Below are 24,743 nucleotides of genomic sequence, written 5' to 3' on the forward strand. Positions count from 1 at the left end.
CATTAACCAAAAGAAAATAAAGCCATTTATTCCATGTTACCTTCAGGAAATCTTAGCTCTATTTTGTAATTACTACAGATAGTACTATAGATATGTATACTGGAAAAATAATGTGTTTTTTTGCTGTCTAAATGTATCAATAGTAATCAAGAATATTTTCTCAGTAAGTAAATATTCTTACACATAACATTTCAAGTGGTTGATTAGCATTGCAGCATTACTCTTATGACTGGCTGGCATATTTAAATCGAGATCACAATAAGTATTTCCTGTTTTTGGCAACCAATCACATATTATCCCTGAAAACTAAGGATTAATTTTAAAATCTGCTTTCTATTTTTTTTTCATTTTAAACTCTGTCAGCTTTTAAAAATATATTTTAAAACAAATATTTTAATCATGTCTATTTTACTCTCTCCCATCATCTCTGAGATCCTCCCCACTTCCCTCCCTACCCAACTTTATGTCCCCCTACCCCTCCACTGTCAGAAAAAGTTTCAAAAAACAATTAAGACTAAAAGTGCCAAAAACTAAACAGAAAGAACACAGTAAAAACATAGAGCTTGTTTTGTGTTCTCCAACTACTCCTTAGATACTGGGCTTGTTCCCATTCCCACCTTCTTACGTAACAGTAAAAAAGAGTTTTGAACCAGTCAGGCAGAGACAAAACTATTGTAAAAACCACTATGTACAAACATCAGCTGTCCCTCAGCTAGCATAGCCAAGTCCTAATTTTGACCAAGCCATGGAAACCAACCGAATTATGGTAGTGTTGTTGCTATGATCAGATTATTAATTTAAAAACCAATGAAGATATACAATCAGAGAAAATGAATTCACAGTTACTACACCACTAGGTCTTTGGGGCGGGGGGAGAACCATAGCAAAAGGGAGTGAGATTTGAGATCTAACTGACAGAAACAATATGGTAGAATGGTGCAAAGCCTAATCTCAAGGGGCAATTCATAAACAAGGCTTATATTTAAAAGTTTGTTGTTAAGAGTCTTTTTTGAAGACCAGAGGAAAACCGTTAATTCATCTAGTGTTTACAATCATGTTTTACATGTTACTACTTTCATTAGCCAGAGTTGCATAAATCAAGGCAATATAAAATATGCCTTAAATGATTGATTCCATACTGGAGAATAAAGCACAGGTTTGTTCAGAACTGATGTGTAAAATCTGACCTATACAACTCATGGTGAAAAATGGCAAAAATACCATAAAATAATAATATTGATAAGAATAATACACTTCGGGCTAGAGAGATGGATCAGCACTTAGCACTGACTGCTCTTGCATGAGGACCTGAGTTTAATTCCCAGCAACCACATGGTGGCTCACAACCATCTGTAATGGGATCAGTTGCCTTCTCTTGTGTGTCTGAAAACAGCTACAGTGTATCATATACATAAAATAAAGAAAGAAATTTTATAAATAAAAGAATACTACACTTCACTGTGAAGGGATATTGATGAAGGCAATTTTCAGGCAGGAAATGACATTTTATAGTGTCTTGAATGAAGGAAATTTTCATGCAAAGAATGACATTCTATGGTTCCTTAAAGGAGGAATATGAATTGAAAAATATTAAAAATCTTAAATAATATCATCCTAACTGGAAGAAATAGAGCAGCAAACATAGAGAGATATGTAAAGATGAAAGCCATTATCTTGACATACTTTTAGAAACGGCATTAGAGAAGGGGCCAAAGATACAGATGAATCTCCTTGAAGGGTCAATGAATAGGCAAAGACTCAAATATCATTTCATTTTATTCATTTAAGTGAAATTCATTCAAACAATTTTATAAATGTAGAGTTTATCTGCATGTAGCTACAGTTCTTTGAAGATGTGTAAAATGAATGTTACCATCCTATAATTGAGGTTGTAGATAAAGTGAGTGTTGACAGAGTAAAAAAAGGTACTTATTAATTCTATAGGCGCCTTTAAAGAAAAGCATCGAGCAGGAGCATGAACTACAAGCTTTTGTATAATAAACTATCACATGCTTTGTTCTAATACTCTATATTTTCTTTATGTTATTTTCTCAAAAAATCATTTCTGTTCTCAAAACTGCTGGGCAAAGATTAAGCCTCATGAGGCTAAACTCAGACAAGGGTGAGACTATTGATTTCCTCCACAGCATTCTCCTGGTCACATCTGTTAGGCTTGTCACTTCTGAACGATGCTTTAAGTACCAGTCTGGGTGTCAGCAGACTGGTTTGATTATTTTTCTCAAAAACAACTTTTTTATTAGATATTTCCTTCATTCACATTTCAAATGCTATCCCAAAAGTCCCCTTTACCCTCCCCACACCCTGTTCCTCAACCCACCCACTGCTGCTTCCTGGTCCTGGCATTCCCCTGTACTGGGGCATATGATCTTCACAAGACCAAGGGCCTCTCCTCCCAATGATGGCTGACTAGGCCATCTTCTACCAGAAGATCCAGCAATACCTCTCCTGGGCATACACCCAGGCAATGTTCCAACTGGTAATAAGGACACATGCTCCACTATGTTCATAGCAGCCCTATTTATAAATGCCAAAAGCTGGAAAGAACCCAGATGTCCCTCAATAGAGGAATGGATACAGCAAATGCAGTACATTTACACAATGGAGTACTACTCAGCTATTAAAAACAATGAAATTATGAAATTCTCAGGCAAATGGATGGATCTGGAAGATATCATCCTGAGTGAGGTAACCCAATCACAAAAGAACTCACATGATATGCACTCACTGATAAGTGGATATTAGTCCAGAAACTCGGAATACCCAAGATACAATTCATAAACCTCATGAAACTGAAGAAGAAGGAAGACCAAAGAACTGACTTGATTTATTCCAATGTTATACCGTACCTAAATCAAGGACAACAGGCTTTGGAAGAAGTGACTGTTAAATTACACTTTATCCTTTCTGTTATGTTTGTAAAGATTTTTTTCAAAGGTTTGAATTGTGTCTCTAATAAAATATAGAGGGAAATAAGAATAACATTTTATTGGCTCTCTCTCTCTCTCTCTCTCTCTCTCTATATATATATATATATATATATATATATATATATATATATGTATAACATTTGTCTTTGCTTAAAGAATCAGTAAATAGTGTCAATAAATAAATACATTTCTGAAATGGTTTTATGGTTTAAAAATCATTTATTTTTATTTTTACAAGCATCCACGAAGACTATGGAAAAGGAACTACATTGGTTGGTCTATGAAGGAAGAGATAGTTTACTCAATTTTCCCTCAAGGACACTGTCTTTCTCTTTAGTATCTCCTAGGGAGAGAATTCTCTCTTTATTCCCTGATGTTTGTGGATGAATGCTTTACAAAGTACCTTTGTGGCTTCATTCACCCATTAATATCCTAAATAAGTTAATTCTATAAGGGAAACATTGCAAAGGCAGATTCTATTTCTGTGAGTCTTTGGGCAATGAGAATCAGCCGGCAACTTTAATCTTAATTAGAGATGTGATTCAAGACCCAAACAGGCAGTCAGATTTCTCTTCGTTCCCCTGATGAAGCATAGGATAGAAAGATCAAACGTCATATATTTATGGCAGTGTTGCAACATTCCAAGAAATAAACTTCTGTGAGTTATGTAAAGAATGGAATTATTTGGCACTCTGGGATTTGAAGGTGGCAGGGGGGCTGATATATTACTGAATGACAGAAACAAATGGAGCATTCCCAAAGGCGAGAGCTGAAGTAACAGTTCCTTGGGTCACTGATTAAAGAAAAATTTTAAAATATTGGAATTAAATCAAGATAAACAATGAAGTTTTGGGGAGGTTTAAAATGTATACATGATTTATAAATATGATTGGCATAAACATAAGAAAAAATAAAAGGATATATTGAAAATGTATGTCCAAATCACAATTTCCTTAAGTAATTATTCTGGAAATTTGGGCCTGTTTCTTTTCTTTTTTTTTTTTTTTTTTTTTTTTTTTGGTTTTTCGAGACAGGGTTTCTTTGTGTAGCCCTGGCTGTTCTGGAACTCACTTTGTAGACCAGACTGGCCTCGAACTCAGAAATCCCCCTGCCTCTGCCTTCTGAGAGCCGGGCCTGTTTCTTCAATTATTTTTATATATATTTTTAAACTTATTGGAAATCTTACTGTACATACAACTAATCATTACATCTACTTAAAATATGTTTTTCATAAAGCATTAAAATTTGATGAGTGTTTTGAACCCAAGCAGCATGAAGAAAACAATCTAACATAATTTAGTGCTCCTATCAAGGCAACTTACTGCACACTGCTAAATGTTTTACAGTGGAGTTGACAGTCTAAAAATACTTTACTGGATCAAAGAAAGATTTCTTTTAAATAAGGTCTTTGCTCTGGGCTCCAACTCCTCTTTGTTCACTCTTTATTCCTAATAAATATATACTCTGTTTACACACACACACACACACACACACACACACTTACTTTTCCTTCTCTTTTGCAATGTTTTTCCTATCAAGCAGATGGAGCTTAAAATTTCCCCAGCCCCTCACAAAGCTGTTTCTCTAGCAACCTTCCCTAAAAGACTGATTTCAAAACAAGCAGAAATGTTCTTTAAATCCCCTGCTAATCAATCTGGCAGTACAACTTCAAATGATTTTTTTTTTCTTAAACAGAAAAGTAACCAAGTGTATGCAAAGGTATGTTTAATCATAGCTGTAACACAGAGAAGACCAGGGAGATTGTTTTAAAGTTGTTGCTTAGAAATAATCACATCAATTTGAAAAATCTAGTTCAAATCCAGTTTAAACCATTGTATCATTTCTTTTCTCCTGCTGGCTGCTAGCCTGAATACTAGTTGAAAATAATTAGTGATCGTCAGGAGAGGGTCTAGAAGGCTAAGATGCTATACCTATACCTGGAAATATCTTCTAGAAACAGACTTTTAATTCTTTTCTATGAGCCTCGTGATAATTAATTAAGTTAAATGCTTGCATCTCTAAGCTATTGCTTGTTTTAGTAATTTGAAACTACTAAAAGGAAATCAGAACTCTAATCAAGTCACTGAGACAAGGATTTATTGGGTATTAGTTTTTATTGGTTGTTGTTGTTTTGTTTTGTTTTGTATAAAGTAGATCTAAAATATCTTACCTGATTTTAGTCTTATGAAGAAGGTGGGGTTGTCTTAGAATCACTTTAGTTTGGTGGCATCTAAATGAACAGGAGTTCAATTTTATCATTATTTTCACTTCAGATGATATAAAACCAATCTCAAGATGGGCATTTGTTGATTCCAGTTTGGTGTAATTGTCTTGAAAAGTCACTGAAAAAAAAAAGCTTTTCTGTTTACTTATTTTTATTTTGAAATTATGATACATTACATCATCTTCCCTTTCTTTCCTCCAAAGCCTCCCATACACCCTTGCTTCACTCTTCCAAATTCATGACCTCTTTGAAAATTGATTGTTTTTATATGCATGTAGGTCTGTATATAAATATACATTTCTAATATAACCTGTTCAGTCTGTGTAATGTTACTTGCATATATATTTTCAGGGCCAACTATTAGGTTTTGGGTAACTAGTTGTTCTTTTCTCAGAGGAAGACAGTTTCTCAGCATTTTTAAATTGCCTGTAGGGTTGAGTTTTCTTGGGGTTCCTCTATCCAATTTTGCATGCCTACTTGTATTGTCCTTGTTCAGTTCACGTTTGTCCAGGTATGTTCACTGAGACTTTATGGGTGTAATTTCTGACATTACCAGGAATAGACTCAGTCTCACAATAAACTCTATCATCCTCTGGATCTTAGGGTCTTTCTTCCCCCATTTTCAGCAATGTTTTCTGAGCTATAGGTGTGAGAATTGTTTTGTTTTATAGATGTATCCAGTGGACTTGCACTCCTTTTAATAAATTGTTTTTATTTATATTATGTGCATGCTGGTTTGCCTGCATGGCATGTATATCATGTGTACAGTGCCTCAGAGACTAGAATAATCTCCAGGGACTAGAGTTAAAAAAGATTCTGCCTTACAACAGGATGCTGAGGCCATAACTAGTCTATCTGAAAGAGCAGTTAGTGCCCTTTACCCTTCTTGACATCTGGTCAGCCACCTACCATGTCTTTTTGGAGACAATAGACAAGGTCTTTGATAGATCCTCATTTCACAGTAGGCACACTAAGTCCTGTGTGTGTGTGTGTGTGTGTGTATTATTCACTGCTCAATATCCCGGCATAGTCCTTGATATTCTTTCTACTCAGGGTACATTGCAGTAGACCCTCTGGTGTCTCTGACTTCCTTCTTCCTCTTCCATTTCTTGTTTCAGATGATCTCACAACCTGTTACTAATGAAATAAAAAGTACCCAGAGAACTGCCTTATTGAATCTATCTACTTTATAAGTAACCATTACAAATAATAATTAGCTACAATTTTAAGTTTCTGGAGTCTATATGTCTCTGAATAATGGGAATGCCTTTTTCCTTGAAGCTGATATTACTACATTTATCATCTTTGAATCATTGAACAAGTATGAAGACAGGGAAAATTTAACAATAATTCAAATTATTTGAGATTTTAAAAATTGTGAAATTTCATTATAATTTTAAAATCTACTTTTATTTGGACCTTCAGTTTATTCTAAATTAATTGGTCTCACCCAATTTCAAACTTAGGAACCAACAGACCCTATTGTTGCATGTCTGTTCAATAATACCTTATGTAACTTGTTCTGGGAGGAATTTGGGGTTTGGGATCAGGAAACCATGATTATATGAATTGAGAGAGAGAGAGAGAGAGATTACACTGGAAACCATTTTGAGCTGATTCTTACCCTCATTTAGCCACTGCATGTGGTCCTGCCATGATTGCTTCCTCTCTTTGGCTATTAGGTATCTTCATTTCCCAATTTGTGTTCCCAAACACTGTTTCCATTTGTGTGATAATGGGATTTGTGTGTTGCTGTGAGCTTCAGGTTCTTTTTATAATATAAGATTATTTTTATGGCTTTTAAATTATGATTATAGTGAGTACCATCGTTGATATTTCTTCAGCATCTGTTAGAAAGAATTAAACCTTTCAGTATCACACAAAAAAATTAAAATCGAAGTAGCTGAAGCAGAAAAGAACTTAAATTTTGCATGCTAGAACTTAGTGCTTATCTAAGGCAGTTCATGGATGTTGTGGTCTCCCCCACATGAATATTTAAGAAGGAAGGATGGAAACAGCACTACATCTGTTAGTATCCTCTTGTCAGGACAGACGCCAGCTTCACCCTTCTTTATTTACAGACCAACTTCGAGGAAATTAATACTGGTGCCTGGATTTGATAAGGAGGTTTAGAGCTTGAAAATGAGTGCATTAGGGATAGCTCTAAAGGAATGCTTGGATTTATGCCTTGTCCTTAAGAAATTTCTTCCTCTCCCACGTGCACCAAACCCCTTACAACACCCACCCTCACTGCAGCACTGAGAAACAGCAGGGGTGTGGGGTTATTTCAGAAGTAGCCACTGAGGGGAGCTGGCCACGGACTGCCCTCCCACGTTGCTATGACGATGAGACTGGCGGGCACACAGCCTTCAGAGCTAAGTGCTGGCTAAAGCAGGTGTCAGATTGCGATGAGCTTGGTGGCTCTGGGATTACTCAGAGCCCCAGGAGTATCTCTGGAAAGTCTGGCTGTAATTCCTCCGCATCCCTCTCCGACAGCTCCTCAACTCCTTTGGATCGCGCAGTGAAAATGGTCCACCACTCAGGCTCCATTCAGTCCTTTAAACAGCAAAAAGGTCAGTGAGAATTCTCTCTCTCTTCCCCGCGGGCACCACATCCCGCTCTGCATCTCCTTGCAAAAGCATCCTTTTCACTCGTGTATTGTGTTGAAGAGCTGTGGAACTCTGTAAAGTTAGGACCCCATTTTATTAATGTTTTATCCTGCAACGGAGATAAGTCTGATATCCGGAGCCGCACAGCGCCCGGGAGGGAACAGAATCTGTCATGTCAGGACTTGTTTGTTCATTTCGCTTAAGTCTCCTTCAGTGCATTGCAGTGAACTGTTTAAACAGAGAAGGTTCCTGCAGTACCCCTGGGTTTGAAGTGTGAAATGTTGGGTGATATTTGCCTCACTATGCGCTTCTAGTACCCTGTAAGATTCACAAGAGCAGAATTTATTACTTGTGCTGAGATTGAAAAATTGTATAATAAACGGATTCATGGAAAAATCCCAGGGGTTGACTGGTCCCAGATATAATTTCCTTGGAAAACTTTATCTTCTGACCCCACGTTTATTACGGGTTTCCGACTTTTATGTGTATTTGGGTCATCCTGGAACTTCCTGGACCACCTTTAGCTTTTACAAAATTTTCACTAGTTGCGTGGGCATGGTCAGATCAAGAATGTTTTTTATCACTCTGTTCTGATTTGTTATTTAAATGGCTTCTCATAAAGCACATATTTCTTTGATATAGATTCTGGAAACTGTATTGTCTTATGCAGTTATTCAACATTAATGCCATTTACTGAATGAATAATGGTAATTATGATGATTTGTTAATATAATCATTAAACTATGTAATTTTCAAGTATTCATTCCATTTTCACTGAAATAAAAATTTATTGAAGTCTTACTTCTAAAATTCTTTCTCCAAATGACTGCTTTAAGGTATCTCTTTGGCTTTGTTTCTAAACAAAAAAAATCTTTGGATACCCCCAGAATAACCTAGTTGGGATTTATTCTTCAGGCAGCATATTGTGCTGAAAGAACTTCCCATCAGGAACTGTAATCTGCATGAATCCTCTTTTGAATGTATGTTGGAATTGGGTACAAAGTGAGAGACGGTGGGAGTAGGTGAATTTGGGCTCCTGTGAAGTTCTATTTAAGCTCAAAGTGTTCTAAGGAAAAATAAACTACTTCAAGAAGTTTTATTTCCTTGCCTCATTAAACATGTATAAACATTACGGGGGAAAAAGAAAGATATGGAAAACTTGAAACTGTCTCATACTGTTATGTTTTGATGCTTCGGGGGACCCTGAAACTTGAAATGTCCCCCCAAAATATCTTACTATGTGAGAATATTTATGTTGTATGTTAAAGAGCAAAAGCCTCTCAACTTTGAGACTGGTTGTCATTGTTCAAAAGAGTGATAAGCTGTACATATCATGACATTTCGTAGTGTTCCTTTATGGTGCATCATGAGCCATTTTTTTGTTTTTTAATTTCACTTTTTGGCACACACAAAAAAATATCATTAGGTAAACATGAGGAAAAGGAAGGACAAAAAAAGAAGCAAGATTAACTTTTATCTAAATGGTTCTAGTTCATGTTGTCTCCTAAAATATTTCTGTCCTCTGCTTTTCTCCCTCCAATCCTTCCAGGTTCCTGGCCATTCATCCCTCCCATGTCCGTTCCTACACTCAGTTGACACCCTGTTTTTCTCTGATTATTATTGCTACATACAGATACATATTGTCTTAGTCAGGGTTTCTATTCCTGCACAAACATCATGACCAAGAAGCAAGTTGGGGAGGGAAGGGTTTATTCGGCTTACACTTCCATGCTGCTGTTCATCACCAAAGGAAGTCAGGACTGGAACTCAAGCAGGTCAGGGAGCAGGCGCTGATGCAGAGGCCATGGAGGGATGTTCTTTACTGGCTTGCCTCCCCTGGCTTGCTCAGCCTGCTCCCTTATAGAACCCAAGACTACCAGCCCAGGGATGGTCCCACCCACAGGGGCCTTTCCCCCTTGATCACTAATTGAGAAAATGCCTTACAGTTGGATCTCATGGAGGCATTTCCTCAACTGAAGCTCCTTTCTCTGTGATAACACCAGCTGTGTCAAGTTAACACAAAATTAGCCAGTACACATATTGAGTGCTTATGCGTGGATAAATAGATAGATACAACCTTTTGAGTCTGGCTGTGCTGTTTGTATGTATATGCTACCAAGGCTGACCACTCTGATTTGAATAACCATGAAGGGGTTCATCCCTGGGAGAGGCTAAGTCTCTGCTCAACAGTCATTTGTTGTTTCTAGTTCTTTCTCTAGGATGGGACCTGCAAAGATAATTCACAATAAGGATCAGCTATTTTAATTTTGCAAATAGGAGGAAGACACACTGACCTGGGAGTGTTTTCCTGAGAACAGTGTATATTAAACTGATGGAAATTCTGTCCTGAAAGTTTGGTGTCTTGTATTTTAGGTTTGTCTTTGTCACTAGATAGAAAGTGTTTTTTTCTACTTTTTATATTAATTTATGAATAATATGAAGACTCTTGATTTCTGACCTTCTGTTATTCTTCCTCTTAATTAGCCTATATTAAATATAATAATTGAGGGACTTTATGTCATATTTTCACACATGAAATGTATTTTGATCATGTAATTGTCTTTATATACTCCATCCCTCTTTCCTTGCCCTTCCTCTTTCCGGTGTGTTGTACTTACATTTTAGTGTCATATTATACCACCCCACACTCAGCTTCCACATATGAGAGAAAACATACAACATTTGGTTTTCTGAGACTGTTTTATTAAACCTCACTTCTGGCAAACAACATAATCTTATAATCTTATCCATCTATAGGTGGGGACATAGACTGATCCCATGGCTTGGTTATTGTAAATAATGCCATGTTTAGTGAGTATGCATACTTCATTAAACTGACTTTCATCCTTTTAGGTAAAATGGTTTGTCAAGATCATATGGACTAGAAATTCTGTTTGGGAAACATCTGCACTGATTCCCACTGTGCTGCTCCATTTTTCCTCTGTTGGACAGGATAGGGAGTTAACAATGTGAAGGCAAAGATCTTTTTCTTTTTTTCTCTTGATCCACGCGAAGAAAGCCCTATCTTTGGGGGGAAATTATTTAATTCAGTGAACCAAATGTGCCATTGAGGGCGTTTTGCTTTTTGTTTTTGTAAGTAAGGCCAATATCCTTTCAAAATTGTTGCTGACCACTCTGAATTGAAAAATCATCGATCAGTATTATTCCTGGGAAAGGCTAATTCTCTGGGTGCTAAAAGTCACTAGTTGCCTGTAACTTTTTGTCTAGGAATCTCAGAGAACATAATCATCTTATGTTAAGACATAAATATTCTCTGATGTTGGGGAACTCTGTAATGATACATTTGTGACTCAAATTCAATCACTGATGATGCTCATCCTATTTAGGGAAAACAGTATAGATGGGAGGATAGCTATCTATCTACAAAAGAAAATGAGTATCAGTTGCTAGTTCAGTGTAACCGTTACTTGATCTATAGTAGATTTTTTCTTTTTTGTTCTACACCTTAATCCCCCACTTACTACTTACAGCTGTAATATTGTTAACATTGTTAGTGTGTGTATGACATGAAAGTACTATCTAGTGTATAGATTTGTAATAAAACTACAAATGTGTGTGACAAATTTAGTTGTGATTTAAAATTTAATAATGAATAAAAATTCTCATTATATTCATTTCCAGACTTACCTTAAAATTGACATATTAGGAATATAGGATGTCCTCAGAAGGGGGCACATGTGCATGTGTACTTGCACACGCACCTGTGCATGCGCACACAAACAGACACACACACACACTTTTCTTTTTCTATTTGTGCTTCATTCATTTTCTCTTTAGGGAACTATCTTATAGAAATGGTTGGCTCTAGACATTGTAACAATCTTACTTGATAATAGTATCAGTTATAGTCACACACCCTGTCTAATCAATGCACCATCTCTGAGGAAGTCTTAAAAGTTATCATTAAAGAAAAATGAGATGCAAAATTGACTTCATACATTTAAGAGTGCAATTCAGTGAAATGGCATTTATTCTAAACTCAAACCCCATTTATGCTCTTGTTGGCTTTGTGACAGTGTCATTCAGAACATGTTCATTCCTGAACATCTTACAAACAAAACAAAACAAAACAAAACACAGACAAAACAAAACAAAAACAAACTTTTTTTTTCCCTTTTATAAGCTTGCTACAGGAGGAAATCTTAGAGATATGCAGAGTCTCTGTGAGAATCTTGGGCAAGTCTGCATTTTTGTAGGGAAATGATGACATTGTGGTTCTTGATAATGCTATTTGTGATTCTGGAGAGATCAACAATGTGCGTATACATTTTTGTTCCCTTTTAAATACTAAATTCTCTTATGAAATTTTAATAGGTTAAGACATTTTTGAAAGTAAGAACCTTCCACAACAATGAGGAATGCTGATAATGTCCTATTTCTGAGGTTTTGAGGGTGTATTGGAGTGTTTGATTGCTGTCAAGTAGGAGGAGACACTTCTTACAACTTTAGTACACCTTGGAGTGAGCATGAGCTGGCAAATTAGAGCTGACTTCTGGACAAAGTCTAAGTTTGCTTCCTAGATTGATATGCTATGATTCACCAAACTCTTAAAGGATTCACATGTCATACAAGCATGGATGAAAAAAAATGACAGTGATAGTTCTGGCTACTTATGTCTGTTTATTTACCAATATAGCTACCCAGATTCTCAGGGAGGTCATAGGATACATCAAACACAGGCTGTCTCCATCATCTTGGGCTTAATGATCAGTTAAAGCTGTGAGGGTTTCATTAATCCTAAACAACATTTGGTTAAACATATAAATAGTAATTTTTTAAAAACAATTCTCCAGGACCAAGCATTTTTGTACTCAGACTAACTAACTGCTTAATCATAATGATCTTTAATGTTTATATGGAGACTTGCGGGCTGAAAATAACATTCATTTTAATTTTCTCTAAATAATTTGTTACTGCAAGGGCCCATCTGCAAGCCTCTCCCAAATTCAACACTGTGCTCAGTTCCTGTCTCATGACACCCGAGGGAAGCTGGTGGAGAATACACCTACTCTCCAACTCTCTGCTGCCGAAGCTTCCTTTTCCCTCAAATAATATCTTTAGTGTCAAAATTTTCCTCTAGACTTTAGAAAACAAGAAAAATATCTAAGGACATAAATATGCTGACCCTGGTGCCTGACTCCCCTAAGTATTTCCAGACTGTTTTTTATTTATGACTAAAAAAAGAAAAAATTATCTCTTGTAAAAAAAAAAAATTCTAAGTTACCTGAAGCATGGGGAAAAGGTGGAAGGGAAAATCCTGATATGACTGAATATGATTTGCAGCAAAGATTTCAGTTTATACACCTGCATGTGTGTGAGCTAAGGCCCCTAATATTGGCCTGGATCTATGTTATTTATAATATGTTAATATAGACTAGAATATAGTTGATTGTGAGTTTTTCATCTCTCTGTGAGATACCTTTTTATCACTTCTGTAATGGTGATGAAGTCAACTGTTTTGAGAACCAGTGTTCTGGCAATCAGTCTTACAAATGAATACAATGGTTACCCCATCCTATCATGTGGGTGTCAGGTTCCTGGGTTTGCTTTGATTTATAATATCTTCTGTATTCATTATCAAGTTAACTGACCTGGGTACCATTTTAGGAACTCAAATGTGAATTGCAACAGAGTTGCCTACACAGCCTACACAGCAAACTTAAAACTTAAATGTATTTTCTAATTGTGAGACCACTGGCGGAAACTCTGTCATATAATATTTATGAAAAAGAATCTTTAAAAAAATCCAAGCAGACAGGATATCTCAATTTATGTTACACTGTGACTACAATTAGGACCCAACACTTTCATAGTAGAGTAGAAACTTTAATGATGCCAAATTTTAAACCCTGTGGGAAGTTTTATATTATTTTTGTTTTTGTAATATACTTGCATTATCTTTTTGAAAATTTCATATATGAAAATGTCATATTTCGATCATATTGATTCTCTACTCTTTCTTCTCCCTCCAACTCCTCCAAATCCAATTCAACCCTCTCCAAAATCTATATTCTCATTTTCTTAAAAAAATGTATAGCTCACTGATTCTAGTTTGTGTTAGACACTAATGAGAGTGGAGCTATCTTCTAGACTGTGACTGGCCTACCAGGATTATAGCCTTAAAGAAATTGACTAATTTTCCCACAGAATCCATAGAGTGCTAATAGATCATTCATAAGGCTGATTAATGCTGAAATGCTGGCTGGCTTGCTTTTGTGCAGCTCTGGTACAGAAATCTATAGCTGTTCTGAGCTTGCCAATACAGGGAGCATTTAATATTCAGAAGACATTTTTTTCCAGTTAATTCTCCCCAACCTCTGGTTTTTTAAACCTTTCTGCTCCTTACTCCTCTATTGTCCCTGATTATTAAGATAGGGGTGGGGGAGTTATATAGATGTCCCATTTGTGGCTGAGCCTGACACTGATACTTATTCTCTCCACACTGATCAGTTATGAGTTTCTACATTAACTGAACTCTAGTACAAAAAGAAAGGACTCAGGTGAAATCAGAGGGCTTTAATAAGTGATTAGTAAAGAGATAAAGATTTAGATGGTAGATTGACCTTATGTACAGTCAGTAAAATAGTATTAGTAGGTTGAAGCACCTGGGATTTATGGTTTTGTTTTGTTTTTTTTTTTCTTGATATATTCATTAACTACAATATGGGGAAATCAAGTTGATACTGACCAGATACTTCTTCCCTATTGACTATCTTTAATTTTTTTATTAGATATTTTCTTTATTTACATTTCAAATGCTATCCTGAAAGTTCCCTATACTCTCCTTCTGCTCTGCTCCACACTGATCAGTTATGAGTTTCTACATTAACTGAACTCTAGTACAAAAAGAAAGGACTCAGGTGAGTCCTTTCCTACCCACCCACTTCCACTTCTTGGCCCTGACATTCCCCTGTACTGGGGCATATAAAGTTTGCAATACAAAGTGGCCTCTCTTCCCAGTGATGGCTGGATAGGCCATCTTCTGCTACATATGAAGCTAGAGACACGAGCTCTGGGGGTATTGATTAGTTCATATTGTTGTTCCACCTATAAAGTTGCAGACCCCTTCAGCTCCTTGGGTACTTTCTCTAGCTCTTCCATTGGGGGATGTTACTATGCAAGCCTCTGGCAGGGTGTGTGTATCATCAATAATCTTACCCAGTTGTGAATCTAGTGAGCTAAAACAATGCCTTGCATGGAAAGTTATAGTCATGGGTAAAAAAAAAAATAATGGTAGATTGAAGAATGAATATGATGGAGGTAACCAACTGCTTTCTGATTTGATTTAAAGTACATTGCAAAGGAGGAAACATATCCTGGTATTGAAAATCTGAAAACAAAGGTCTAAAACATTATATTTGTCTAACGTCTACTTAAGTGTTACAAGTTCATCAAAACTAGAAGATTGGTAACTGGTATTCAAATAATAAAGCTTGAAGACCTATACCAATGAGGTAAGAATATCTAAAAAACAGAGAGAATTTTGGTCTTAGTCGTTCATGGCCAGTTAAGACACCTGTGGCAATGGAACCCCTTCAGCGGTGCTATATTGTGGTAAGCACTACCTGTCCTCTTGGTCATAGAGACATCCCAAAGACTGAAGCATAAAAGTCTTCATTCAAAAAAAAAAAAAAAAGAAAAGCAATGGGCAGGGAAACATGTCTTGTGTCTCCAGAAGAAACCACATGGCCTGCAAGACCCTTCTTTATCCCATTATAGGCCACAACTGGTAGAGGACTCTTCCTGGGCTTTTAACGGTAATCCCTTAGTAGTCTTGACTTATTTTGACATCAAAATTGGTGTTGCCTCACTACTGATAGGTTCTTGAGTACTCACCGGGAAATATAAGGAGCAAAATGAATGTTTATACTATAAGATTAGAAACTTAATATATTACAAAGGAGGGCTGGTCAACTCAACAAAACAAACTCCACATGCTAACTCCAAAACTTAAGCTTTATAGACATGGAACATGAAAACAGCATTGAAGGATGTTACTATCATTTAAAGAATTGTTATGACCAGTGCTAGGGCCTCAGACCAAACCATTCTCACAAAGGAATGGCAATTTATTAGGTAGAGCAATGGCTTCATTGGACTCTCACTCTAACAGGGGAAATATATTCCCAAAACTCATTACTCTCTAGTGCTAAGAGAACAGATTTATGCTCCCGAGGAAGAACCCTTCATATTCCCCTGAAGCAAATAAGACAGCTTTGCATTAACAGTGTGTACCATATCACTAATACTGCTAAAAAAAAAAATAAAATAAAGTCTGGCTTAAGCTGGCTAGAGGCTGAAGCCTTCCTATAGAATCCCAAATTCCAATATGAATCCCTCTTGGCACAGGAAACCCTAAACATACCATTGTCTTTCTACACTGGGCTGCCTCAACACATTGGTAAGAGGCAGGACATGGATCCAGAAACCTAAAGTTAGAGTATCCTAAGAGAGACAGCCATAATACAGGGACTTTAGTTAAGTGACAATGGAAAAACAGATGGTATATTGACAAGAATACACAGTATAGACTTCCACTCACAAGTCTAATTTGTGATCAGTCAAATATGAGTCAAATATCCTCCCCACAATACTGGAGAGTCACCCTAACCCAAAACCCTCAGTTGACTTTTAATCTTGTGTCAGCCTCTCAAGACAGGCAAAATTATATAAAATTGCTTTGAAACAAAGCCAACATTTCCCTCCTTATTTAAAGGGTGCTGGAGAATTGATCTAGTCTTCATTAGCAAGTCTGGCCTCTGATTTTAATAGATAACTATACTAATAGTTCTTACCTGGTTGACCCCGCTCTGCTGTTTGTGTGATATAGTGTAGCACACAAGTGTAAAAGTAGAAGCAACTGGAAGACTGTTCTTTTCTCTGCCCCTTTTTGGAGCTATAGTTGACTCTGAATATTCCTCATAATTTCTGTATAATTCCCAAGTTATTTATCAAAATTAAATGATTAGTGGCTGAATTCTTTTGTTTGACTGGGGTTCTTATCCACTCATCCTCCAATAATGGACTTATTTGGGGTACCAGCAGCATGTCTCCTATTCTTGGCAAGTCATGAAGAATGGAACCTTGTGGCAGGTAGCTAATGCAAGAATGAGCCCCTCTACCTACTTGTAGCTACTGATGGAGTCTGGAAAGCTGGTCTACGTGGATGGAGGAGCTTGGCACTGGACAGAAGGCTTCATAGAGTGGGAAGCTTTATAGGGAGAGCTTTTTTACTGTTATCATTGCCTGTTAGTTGGAGGTAGCATTGTGGCTTGAACTGTGTTCTACATGATTTAAGAGTCCAAATCTCTATCTACTCAAAAACTCACAAGAATCTAATTTTTTATACATCTTTTGGATAGCTAGGAAGCATCTGGGGTCTATCAATTTCCAAAATACCTGTCTATAGCTAATCTCCTTGGTCTACCTGTTTTCCTTATGAGTAATTTTACTACCCCAGGAAGAATTTTTGCTATATTCAAGCTTCATTGTGACCCTTATGGACCACTGTCCTTTCTGGGATGAGTCACTTTGTATCTAAAACAAAAGCATGTGGTACATTAAGAGCTAAATTCCCTGCTCTTGCTATACTTCATCAGGAACTACAGAAGTGTGAAATTATATTCTAAACTTGGCAGTGCATTAGTACAATCAACCTTGCAGTCTTCAGCTATTGTCTTTACTCCTAAAGAACACTTCAAATAGGAACTACTTTAAATTTTAACATTGATCCAAAGGTTAGATATGTAGCAAGACTGGACTTAACTGCAAGGTACAGCAGGATATGATCTATCATCACCATAGGCGAGATGCAATCTGCCCAAGAATTGGAACTCTTCATTTTGGGCAAAAGTGGGTGGATATGGGAAATATATGTCTGAAAATATTTTACAAATGTCATGTGTTGATTGTGTATATTGATCAGTTTCTAAAAAGTTACTAGGTTTACTAAAACTTATATAGAACTCATAGAAGTATGTTTATTTTATGGTTGGCTTTGAAGCAAACACTACTAGCATAAATTTTTTTCTGAGTGGAGGTGGTGTGGTTAGGTGTTAAATATATTCACAGATATAGATTAAAAGTGTTCACTCCTTCTTGGTATCATGAGCAATTTATTTCATCTATATTTGTTCATTTATCTAGCTGTATGTGATCTAAACCTCTTAACTTTCAAGATTCAAGAATCATCTAGAATTCAATGAAAATTGTCAAGCCTTCCAGTCCATTAAATTTAAACTTAATAGAAAAAGGCTAGGACTTTTTATTTTATTTTTAACAATCAAGCATAAATTCTTACAAGCAAGATCATTTCAAAAACAAAATAGCAGATTAACATTTTAGTTGCATATAGCCATGCAAATAGTGACATTTTAAAATGATTGTCAATGAGTTACTAGTGAAAGTTATTTATTTTATACCAAATTTTATAAAATCTAAATATGTTTAATCATATACACTAATTTCATACCATGCAAATATAGCTGTAGTATATTTATAATGCTAACAAAAATCAATATTAGAACATATATCTAGGCACCGTGATCTGTCCAAATTAAATCATGGGAATATAAACATACTCATAACAAGAAAGGAAGTTGAAGTAATATTAAGAATACTGTCACTCAACTAGCAAATGGCTTTAGGGCAAAAAGTCACCTATCATAAGGTTGGACTACATGTGGGACTGAGCACTAGCTGGGAGAATCCTCCTAAATTCCTTAGGGTCTGGATCTGGCCTGTGTTTCTATGACTCTGTTCTCATTTTTAGTGATGAGCTGAGAACACTATGTATACTCCATGGAACTTACGTAGCATTAAGAAGCTATTTTCCTATTTTCTTTCTTTTTTTATTGGATATTTTATTTATTTACATTTAAAATGTTATTCTTTTTCTCGATTTCCCCTCCCAAACACCTCCCCTATCCCCTCCCCCTGCTTTTATGAGGGTGCTCTGCCAGCCACCCACCTACTTCTGCCTCCCCACCCTGGCATTACCTACACTGGGGCATTGAGCCTTCACAGGGCCTTTCCTCCCATTGATGCCCTATAAGGCCATCCTCTGTTACATATGTGGCTGGAGCCATGAGTCGTTCCATGTGTACTCTTTGTTTGGTGGTTTAGTCACTGTGAGCTCTGGGGTTGGGGGTGGGGGTCTAGTTGGTTGATACTGTCATTCTTCCTATGGGATTGCAAACCCTAACCCCATTCAGTTCCTTCAATCCCCTTTTTCTTACACAGTTAAGTGAAGAGGTCTGTGGCTACATAAATTGTTGGTCAGAATTGAAAAGCTGTGTCCTTTCTTTCATTTTATTTTTATTCAGCTATGGTTTTATTGTTTTCAATCACCTCTTTCATGTTTCATCTTTTGGTTTGGAATCCAGTGAATTTGAAGATATATATTTTGGTTTTTATTCTACTAATATCTGGGACTGTTTCTTTTATACAACATATATTAGTTCATTTACACATATCCCTCTTCACTGTTTTTTCTTAAATGTTAAAATTATGTTTACGTATTTGGGGGAGGGATTGGCAGAATACATGTATGGCAATAAGATGATAACCAGCACATTGTCTTATTTCACCATGTGGTTCCCAGGACTGAACTGAAGTTCTCAGATTTATGGACGAGCTCATTTACCCACTGCATCACCTTGCTGGATCTTTCTACATTAACTTGATTATTATATCAGTTTAAGGAAGTTGAAAGCATTGCCTAACACACATCATAAACTCAATTTTTATTTTGTTTTGTTATAAGGATGGTGGAATCCAGACCTCTTTCAAATATATTAATTAGTTCTCTTTTAATTATGACTAAAGGAAATTTTGCTGAAATCAAATGATTCAGTACCTACATATATTTACTTAAACCCGTAATAACTACGTGGTATGACTAAGACCATAGTTGACGATTTCTCACAAAACATATATATTAATAATATATTTTAGAATTTAAAAAGTTGCTAAGAGGTCAGAGCCCATGTTAACTTCTCTTACCATACAGGAAAGATCACAGGCAACTTTTGTAGGCGATGAGTAAATTTGTAGCACTGGATGACAATGGTTGACACTGTCACAGTTTTATGCTGTTTATCTATATACATTAAAAGCTTATAGCTTTCAAAATTTTCACTCATGCCTAGGCAGTTATAGTTAAATATCTGGACAAGCTGTCACATACCTACAATCAAAGTACTTGGTAGGTGAAGGCAAGAAAATCTGTTCAATTTCAACCAAGTCTTCAATGTGAGTATGAGACCATCTTAGAAATACATGAAGCCTTGTCTTATAAAACTGCAAATAAAGAGTGGGAAGATTGTAAAAGTTAAAATCATCAGTATCATCTGCAACCCATCTGAATCCCTTATGAGCAATGTAATTTGCTATTTGATAAACTGGATATCATTTCTTACAGAACTGCTTGAAGTCTAACATTTTAAAAATAGTATCCTGATTAGTTAGGGAAGCAGAAAACCGGCCTGAGTAGGGCCACAGGCCTCTTCTGGCCAGGCCAGCACCGGGGTAGCTAGAGCGCAGGGTCGGCTGACACCCACCAGCTACCCACGACCCCTGCCACAGAATTTTGAGACTGCTGGTGAGTGGAACACAGCTTCTGCTCCAGTCAAATCACGCGGGACCTGAGACTGCTTTGGTTGGGGAGGCAGAAATCCCGCCTGAGTAGGGCCACAAGCCTCTTCCGGTCAGAAAAGCACCTGGGTAGCTAGGGCGCAGGGTCTGCTGACACTCGCCAGCTACCCACGATACCCACCACAGGATTTTGAGACTTCGGGTGAGTGGAACACAGAGTCTGCTCCAATCTGTAAACAGTGACAACGATAACAACTAAACCCAGAGATTACCAGATGGCCAAAGGTAAACGTAAGAATCTTACTAACAGAAACCAAGACCACTCACCATCATCAGAACCCAGCACTCCCACTTCGCCCAGTGCAGGGCACCCCAACACACCGAAAAAGCTAGACACGGATCTAAAAGCATATCTCATGATGATGGTAGAGGACATCAAGAAGGACTTTAATAACTCACTTAAGGAATTACAGGAGGAGAACATGGCTAAAGAGTTAAAAGTCCTTAAAGAAAAACAGGATAACACAATCAAACAGGTAGAAGTCCTTAAAGAAAAACAGGATAACACAATCAAACAGGTAGAAGTCCTTAAAGAAAAACAGGAAAACACATCCAAACAGATGATGGAAATGAACAAAACCATACTAGACCTAAAAAGGGAAGTAGACACAATAAAGAAAACCCAAAATGAGACAACACTGGAAATAGAAACCCTAGGAAAGAAATCTGGAACCATAGATATGAGCATCAGCAACAGAATACAAGAGATGGAAGAGAAAATCTCAGGTGCAGAAGATTCCATAGAGAACATCGGCACAACAATCAAGGAAAATGTAAAACTCAAAAAGATCCTAACTCAAAACATCCAAGAAATACAGGACACAATGAGAAGACCAAACCTAAGGATAATAGGAGTGGATGAGTATGAAGATTTTCAACTCAAAGGACCAGCAAACATCTTCAACAAAATTATAGAAGAAAACTTCCCAAACCTAAAGAAAGAGATGCCCATGAACATACAAGAAGCCTACAGAACTCCAAATAGACTGGACCAGAAAAGAAAGACCTCCCGACACATAATAATCAGAACAACAAATGCACTAAATAAAGATAGAATACTAAAAGCAGTAAGAGAAAAAGGTCAAGTAACATATAAAGGCAAGCCTATCAGAATTACACCAGATTTTTCACCAGAGACTATGAAAGCCAGAAGATCCTGGACAGATGTTATACAGACACTAAAAGAACACAAATTCCAGCCCAGGCTACTATACCCAGCCAAACTCTCAATTAACATAGATGGAGAAACCAAAGTATTCCACGACAAAACCAAATTCACACATTATCTCTCCATGAATCCAGCCCTTCAAAGGATAATAACAGGAAAAAAACAATACAAGGACAGGAACCACGCCCTAGAAACAACAAGAAGGTAATTCCTCAACAAACCTAAAAGAAGACAGCCACAAGAACAGAATGCCAACTTTAACAACAAAAATAACAGGAAACAACAATTACTTTCCCTTAATATCTCTTAATATCAATGGACTCAACTCCCCGATAAAAAGACATAGACTAACAAACTGCCTACACAAACAAGACCCAACATTTTGATGCTTTAAGGAAACTCATCTCAGAGAAAAAAATAGACACTACCTCAGAATGAAAGGCTGGAAAACAATTTTCCAAGCAAATGGTATGAAGAAACAAGCTGGAGTAGCCATTCCAATATCTGATAAGATTGACTTCCAACCCAAAGTCATCAAAAAAGACAGGGAGGGGCACTTCATACTCATCAAAGGTAAAATCCTCCAAGAGGAACTATCAATCCGGAATATCTATGCTCCAAATACAAAGGCAGCCACATTCATTAAAGAAACTTTAGTAAATCTCAAAGCACACATTGCCCCTCATACAATATAGTGGGAGACTTCAACACACCACTTTCACCAATGGACAGATCATGGAAACAGAAACTAAACAGGGACACAGTGAAACTAACAGAAGTTATGAATCAAATGGATCTGGCAGATAGCTACAGAACATTCTATCCTAAAACAAAAGGATATACCTTCTTCTCAGCACCTCATGGTACCTTCTCCAAAATTGACCACATAATTGGTCACAAAACAGGCCTCAAGAGATACAAAAACATTGAAATTGTCCCATGCATCCTATCAGATCACCATGGACTAAGGCTGATCTTCAATAACAAAATAAATAATAGAAAGCCAACCTTCACGTGGAAACTGAACAACACTCTTCTCAATGATACCTTGGTCAAGGAAGGAATAAAGAAAGAAATTAAGGACTTTTTAGAGTTCAATGAAAATGAAGCCACAACATACCCAAACTTATGGGACGCAATGAAAGCATTTCTAAGAGGAAAACTCATAGCTCTGAGTGCCTCCAAAAAGAAACTAGAGAGAGCACACATTAGCAACTTGACAACACACCTAAAAGCACTAGAACAAAAGGAAGCAAACTCACCCAAGAGGAGTAGACAGCAGGAAATAATCAAACTCAGGGGCAAAATCAACCAAGTGGAAACAAGAAGAACTATTCAAAGAATCAACCAATCAAGGAGCTGGTTCTTTGAGAAAATCAACAAGATAGATAAACCCTTAGCCAGACTCACTAGAGGGCACAGGGAAAGCATCCTAATTAACAAAATCAGAAATGAAAAAGGAGACATAACAACAGATCCTGAAGACATCCAAAACACCATCAGATCCTTCTACCAAAGGCTATACTCAACAAAACTGGAGAACCTGGATGAAATGGAGAAGTTCCTAGACAGATACCAGGTACCAAAGTTGAATCAAGATCAGGTTAATGATCTAAACAGCCCTATATCCCCCAAAGAAATAGAAGCTGTCATTAATAGTCTCCCAACCAAAAAAAAGTCCAGGACCAGATGGGTTTAGTGCAGAGTTCTATAAGACCTTCAAAGATCTAATAACAGTTCTTCACAAAATATTCCACAAAATAGAAACAGAAGGTACTCTACCCAACTCATTCTATGAAGCCACAATTACTCTGATACCTAAACCACAAAAAGACCCAACAAAGATAGAAAACTTCAGACCAATATCCCTTATGAATATTGATGCAAAAAATCCTCAATAAAGTTCTTGCTAACCGAATCCAAGAACACATTAAAACAATCATCCATCCTGACCAAGTAGGTTTCATCCCAGGGATGCAGGGATGGTTCAATATACGGAAATCTATCAACGTAATCCAGTATATAAACAAACTCAAAGACAAAAACCACATGGTCATCTCCTTAGATGCAGAAAAACATTTGACAAGATTCAACACCCATTCATGATAAAAGTCTTGGAAAGATCAGGAATTCAAGGCCCATACCTAAACATGATAAAAGCAATCTACAGCAAACCAGTAGCCAACATCAAAGTAAATGGTGAGAAGCTTGAAGCAATCCCTCTAAAATCAGGGACTAGACAAGGCTGCCCACTTTCTCCATACCTATTCAACATTGTTCTTGAAGTCCTAGCCAGAGCAATTCGACAACAAAAGGAGATCAAAGGGATACAAATTGGAAAAGATGAAGTCAAAATATCACTTTTTGCAGATGATATGATAGTATATATAAGTGACCCTAAAAATTCCACCAGAGAACTCCTAAACCTGATAAACAGCTTCGGTGAAGTAGCTGGATATAAAATTAACTCAAACAAATCAATGGCCTTTCTCTACACAAAGAATAAACAGGCCGAGAAAGAAATTAGGGAAACAACACCCTTCTCAATAGTCACAAATAATGTAAAATATCTTGGCGTGACTCTAACTAAGGAAGTGAAAGATCTGTATAATAAAAACTTCAAGTCTCTGAAGAAAGAAATTCTAGAAGATCTCAGAAGATGGAAAGATCTCCCATGCTCATGGATTGGCAGGATCAACATTGTAAAAATGGCTATCTTGCCAAAAGCAATCTACAGATTCAATGCAATCCCCATCAAAATTCCAACTCATTTCTTCAACGAATTAGAAAGTGCAATCTGCAAATTCATCTGGAATAACAAACAACCTAGGATAGCAAAAACTCTTCTCAAGGATAAAAGAACCTCTGGTGGAATCACCATGCCTGACCTAAAGCTGTACTACAGAGCAATTGTGATAAAAAATGCGTGGTACTGGTATAGTGACAGACAAATAGACCAATGGAATAGAATTGAAGACCCAGAAATGAACCCACACACCTACAGTCACTTGATCTTCGACAAGGGAGCTAAAAACATCCAGTGGAAGAAAGACAGCATTTTCAACAAATGGTGCTGGCACAACTGGTTGTTATCATGTAGAAGAATGCGAATTGATCCA

The 24,743-nt window shown here is 36.9% G+C and overlaps 1 protein-coding gene across 1 annotated transcript in view; it reads left to right on the forward strand.

The window, feature by feature from the left end:
* The first annotated feature begins 7,472 nt into the window (after nucleotides 1–7,472).
* Ano3 (anoctamin 3) overlaps nucleotides 7,473–24,743 on the forward strand; it is a 310,140-nt gene continuing 292,869 nt past the window's right edge. The window contains exon 1 of the mRNA XM_021184432.3: nucleotides 7,473–7,745. Coding sequence (XP_021040091.1) covers nucleotides 7,700–7,745 — 46 coding nt within the window. The 5' untranslated portion in view covers nucleotides 7,473–7,699. The remainder of the gene's footprint in view (nucleotides 7,746–24,743) is intronic.

This window comes from Mus caroli, unplaced genomic scaffold, assembly GCF_978045245.1.
Source record: "Mus caroli unplaced genomic scaffold, Mus_caroli_1 scaffold_2, whole genome shotgun sequence".
Classification (NCBI taxonomy): Eukaryota; Metazoa; Chordata; class Mammalia; order Rodentia; family Muridae; genus Mus; species Mus caroli.